The sequence below is a fragment of the Eimeria acervulina genome, genomic scaffold, assembly GCF_000499425.1.
Source record: "Eimeria acervulina Houghton genomic scaffold, Eah_scaff222, whole genome shotgun sequence".
In the NCBI taxonomy this organism is placed as follows: domain Eukaryota; phylum Apicomplexa; class Conoidasida; order Eucoccidiorida; family Eimeriidae; genus Eimeria; species Eimeria acervulina.
The window spans coordinates 12,965-18,202 of record NW_013550015.1 but is presented as its reverse complement, the minus strand read 5'-3'; the positions used below and the strand labels follow the sequence as shown (position 1 = coordinate 18,202).

The 5,238-nt window shown below is 50.6% G+C and overlaps 1 protein-coding gene across 1 annotated transcript in view; it reads left to right on the top strand.

Moving 5' to 3' along the window:
• Positions 1 to 1,592: 1,592 nt before the first annotated feature.
• Positions 1,593 to 5,238, top strand: part of EAH_00026520 (hypothetical protein, conserved) — a gene marked incomplete at both ends in the record, with an annotated part of 4,852 nt that continues 1,206 nt past the window's right edge. The window contains 6 exons of the mRNA XM_013396518.1: positions 1,593 to 2,767; positions 3,060 to 3,355; positions 3,698 to 3,743; positions 3,843 to 3,909; positions 4,380 to 4,469; positions 5,032 to 5,097. Of these exons, the coding sequence (XP_013251972.1) occupies positions 1,593 to 2,767; positions 3,060 to 3,355; positions 3,698 to 3,743; positions 3,843 to 3,909; positions 4,380 to 4,469; positions 5,032 to 5,097 (1,740 nt within the window). The remainder of the gene's footprint in view (positions 2,768 to 3,059; positions 3,356 to 3,697; positions 3,744 to 3,842; positions 3,910 to 4,379; positions 4,470 to 5,031; positions 5,098 to 5,238) is intronic.

Below are 5,238 nucleotides of genomic sequence, written 5' to 3'. Positions count from 1 at the left end.
CCGCCTAAAAAGAAAACGCTCGATGCATGCGCAGCCTCTTCCTGCAGCTGCTGCTGCTGCAGCTGCTGCTGCTGCAGCTGAAGCGGGAAAGGAGTCCTATAAATGGCAGCTCTTTGGAAGGTTTCTTATGGAGATCTGTGCATTTTTTGCGTACGAGCTTTCGGGTTTCCTCGCTCGTTGAAGCACAGCTGATGCCTGTCAGTTCTCCTTGCTGTATCCTCTCAGCCAAACGCCGCACAGCAAACGAAGCGGTTGATCCTGTTCCCAGCCCGACCTTCATGCCTGACTGAATGCAGGTGTTCACCGCCTCTGTGGCCTACAGATTCATCAAGCATTTGCGCAAGAAATAAGAAGCTAGTCAGCGATAGACATCGTGGAATACTGGGGAAAATGAAGAAATCCATGGCTTAAAAGGATAAAAATGAACGGATAAAGTCAAAATGATTAAAAATAAAGGGAACAATTAAATTTTCGCAAGCTCCATAGGATGCAACATTGAACGCCAGAACGTCGTGCACAGCCGCGTGCTGCCTCTTGCATATGTGGAGCGATATGTAAACAGAAGGCTGCAGAGGAGAAAACAACTTAAACAACTCAAATAAAAACGCTCTAGATCTGGGAAAGATTCATGAATAGAAGCGCAGAATCAAGGATAGGCTTAACTGCTTCGCTTCGGTGCCAGTTTGCGGTGTATGTGCAGCTCGGGAATCTCAGACATCGTCACAGCGTTGAAGGCGGTTTCATTTGTAAATTAATGAATCTCACAGCTGCTTTCTTCGCCTCGTCGATTGGAGTCAACATTTTTTTCGTGTTTAAAGATACATGCAGCAATCGAGCGGCGCGAGAGAAATCGCCAGGAAACACAGGATCTGTCGTTCGCCTCCTTCGCCAAAGGAAAGTTGAGTATATTTTCGCGTCAAATCATTAAATTTAATCAATTTATCAAAGAAAAACCCTTGAAGAAGAAACGAAACCGGCGGTGGTCCATAGAAGCCGTCAGGAGGGCCCCCCTCCGCACTTTGCCCGCGGTCTTCTTGCAGTATTTCTGAATCTGGGCCGTTAGCTTCTTCCTTAGATGCAGCGTTGTGCAGCATCCACTAATAGTACGAGTTTCTCTATTTATAAATACAGAAATTATAGTTAATTCACAATATTTCAAACCATTATAGCAGAAGTATCTGTGAAAACACACACAACTACCCTCCTGACGACCACAACACCCCCAGCATACACCTGGTATTCCTGAACCAGCCTGAATCTGGGCCGTTAGCTTCTTCCTTAGATGCAGCGTTGTGCAGCATCCACTAATAGTACGAGTTTCTCAATTTATAAATACAGAAATTATAATTAATTCACAATATTTCAAACCATTATAGCAGAAGTATCTGTGTAAACAAACACACAACTAGCCTCCTAACGACCACAACACCCCCAGCATACACCTGGTATTCCTGAACCAGCCTAGCAAATGCAGCTTCTTAGAAGCCTCCGCCCTCCTTCTTACATCGTAATATCATTAGGGGCTTACTTCTCATCTTGTGTAGCCGGATGGCTGACACTCTGAGCTGCTTACGAGCCCCCAAACCTGAGCGATGCAAGGGGGGGGCACCCCCATCTGCTGGCAGCAACAGCAGCAACAGCAACAACAGCAGCTGGTGCAGAGACGGCAGTGGCATACGGAGCAGCACCAAGTAGACCAGAGGTCTTGGCATGCACCAGAACAGCAGCAGCCGCTACAGCAGCAGCAACAGCAGCAGCAGCGGCAGCAGCATACCATCGGCTTCGCACATGAATCATCTCAGCTGGGATCGTCTCGATGGCAGGCCTTGTGTACGTACACCAGAGAGGGAGAAGCAGAGCCGCAGCAGGAAAGCCCTTCACAGCGTTGGGGGCAACAGCTAGGGAATGAAACTCCCGACTGGCAACAGCAACGGTATCAGCGGCAGCAGCTGCTGCTGCAGCAGCAGTGGCAGCAGCAGCCACAACCCGATAGCCAAACTCCCCTTTCTCCGCAGAGCTGCTCTTCATATTCGCAGCAGCAGCAACAACAACAACAATATCGGGGTTCCTCTGGATGGGGCGGACCCAGCACACCTTCTCAGTGGGAGCAGCAGCAGCAGCAGCAGCAGCAACTGCAGCTTCAGCAGCAGAGATGGTGTGATCAGCCCCAAACTCAGTATGAGGAGATACAGGGGGCGTCATTACCGCCGCCTAATCCGTGGAAGCCTCCAGGGCCTCTGCGGCGTCGGCAGTGGCAGCAGCAACAGCAGCAGCAACAGCAGCAGCAACAGCAGCAGCAACAACAGCAGCAGCAGCTGCAGCAGCAGCAGCAGCTTAACGGGCAAGGACTACAGAAGAGCGTCTTCTACGAGGGGCACCCAATTGCAGCAGCAGCCCCAGTTCCGAGGTCTAAGAGGGTGTGGGGCTTGTCAAGGGTAGCAGCAACAGCAGCAACAGCAGCAACAGCAGCAGGAACTCCTGCAGCTGCCAGCAGCGGCTGGGACCGTTCATTCCCTCCTTCTAGTTTGGCTGAGCGCAACAGCAGCAGCAGCAGCATCAGCAACCGCTGCTGCAAAAGAGAGGAATTGCGTTTTGAGGGGGTGAAGGCCGCAACTGCAGCAGCAGCAGTTGCTGATGCTGTGCTGCAAGCTGCAGCGCAGCAGCTGCCTTCTGTGCTGCAGCCTGCAGCAGCAAATGCAGAGTTACCGGGGCCAGCTGGGCGTCTGCTGCGGCTGCGGCAGAAGCAGGAGAAGGGCAAGAGGATAAAGTGAGGCTTCGCGAGTTGCTGCTGCAGTCAATCCCTCAAGAACAGGGTTTAGGGTTTAGGGTTTAGCGGCAGCATGCCAGTGCTGCCGCTAAACCCTAAACCCTGTTCGTGTTGTCTGTCCCCACTACAGTATTACACCCCTTCTAGAACCTTCTTCAAGCCTGAGGCCTCCATCTGAGAAATAGGGTTTAGGGTTTAGTGTTTAGGATTCAGGGTTTACGGTCTAGAGTTTAGGGTTTAGAGGGATGAGGGTTTAGGGTTTAGGGTTTAGGGTTTGTTTCCACGCATGCAGGGGCCTAGCGCGGGAGTCGCCGTTTGACAGCATGGAGGGGCCTTTGCGTTCTGCGGGTAGTTCACAGGCATCAGCTGCTGCTGCTGCAGTTGCTGCTGCTGCTGCTGCTCCGGGCTTCACTCCTTCTCCTGGCTGCTGGGGCGGCGCTTGGCTAGGACTAAGTTACTGCGACACAGCAGCAGCAGCAGCAGCAGCAGCAAACGCATGCCCTGCTGACAGAGACGAGCAGAAGGCACCTCTGCAGCACTCTGCTTCCTGGGCCCGCGCTCTCCTCCTCTTGGGTCTTCCCTTCGACGGTAATCTGATTAGGGTTTAGGGTTTAGGGTTTAGGGTTTTGCTGTTGTTGCTGTCGTTGCTGCTGGTCTATTTGTCGTTGTTTTTGCATTGCTTGATGTCCTTGTTCCCCCTTACGCTGCTGCTGTTGCTGCTGCTGCTGCATAATAGCAGCTGCTGCTACACTGACGCTGCTTGGAGATGAAATAATGCATGCACTTTGTCTCTGCAGCTGCAGCAGCGGAAGCATCTCTGTCTCCTTGATATTTGCTGTGGAGACATCTTTTGTTGTGTCCTGCAGCAAACGAACTTCATGCATGCGTTTGCTGCTGCGTGTTTCGGGTGTATGTACGGCTTGTGTGCAGCTTTTCACTTAGGTTTGACGCCTTTTCCTTCCCCTTGTCCCCCAATGTAAGTCTTTAAAGGATTAAAACTTAAATAAACCCATAGCCTTTATTGCCGCTGCTCATGCATGCATGCTGCTGCTGCTGCTGGCGCTTGCTGCTGCAGCATGTCTTTCCTCGTTGAGTCCAACGTTGCCGCTGTGCTGCGCTGCTGCGACTCGGCAGTAACAAAGGTGAGACCGAAGAGCCAACTATTGCTGGTGCTGCAGCTATTGCTGCAGCAGCTGCTGCTGCTGCAGTTGTTGCTGCAGTTGTTGCTGCAGTAGCAGCAGCTGCTGCTGCTGCTGCAGTTGTTGCTGCAGTTGTTGCTGCAGTAGCAGCAGCTGTTGCTGCGGTTGTTGCTCCCTTTGTGGTGTGAGGAGTTGCGTCTGCGTTTAGAAATACAGGAAGTGCCTATCGTTAAGTGCTGCAGTTGCTGCTGCTGCTGCTGCTGCAGGTGCCGCATTTGCTACTGTTTCTCAAGCATGCAGTGATGGGAGACGAAGAAGGGGTCTTGTCTGACAGAGTGCTTGTTGCTGCTGTACGTACACCGCAGCGCCTCAGCAGACACCCCGCTCCCTGGCTTTGCAGCCTTTTGTCTGGCAGGGTCCAGCCCTCTATACTACTGTTGCTGCTGCTTGTGCTGCTGCTGCTGCTGCTGCAGGACCCAACGGGGGAAGTGGTTTGCTCAATTCATTCGTCTGTCTCTCAGGCGCTGCATCTGTGCCCAGGCAGCACCATAATCCTTCAGGAGGTGCGCATACACCCCAGCTGTTTCTGCTGCTACTGCTGCTGCTGCTGCTTCTGCTTCTGCTGGTGCTATTGTTGCAGCTACTGCTGCTGCTGGTACTACTGCTGTTTTTTAATGTGCGGTTGATGCTGCTGCTGCTTTTCTTGTTGCATTGCTGCTGTTGCTGCTGCTGCTGCTGAGAGCCAGAGAGCCATCTCCCTATTTATCTTTATTTATGTTTCCTTGTGTCTTTGCGAAGACATAGACATGTTCTGGTGTCTTATCAAAGACATATATAAATATTCACTTAACTCGTCCCTCCACCGTCTTCTGGTGTACATACACCCCACTGCTGCTTATTCTTGAGTCTACACTGTATATAACTGTATATAATATATACACATTTATTATTACATTTATTAGGTATATATATATATATATATATACATGCCTGCCTGCAGTGCATGCCCATGATACCAACAAGAAGGTAAATATACATAAATAAATATACATAAACAAATATAAATAAATAAATAGAAGTAAATAATATATATATATATGTATTGTGTGTTGGGTGTATGTACAGCCCACGGTATACTACGCGGCCTTTAAACTGCCGTTCGTTTTGATAACGCAGCGCTGTCTTGTAAAGGTCAGAGACAACAGACAGCAGCAACTGTCTCCTTCTACTGTCTCCTTCTACTGTCTCCTTCTTCTGCCTCTCTTTCTTCTGTCTCTCTCTCTCTCTCTCTCTCTCTCTCTCTCTCTCTCTCTCTCTCTCTCTCTCTCTCTC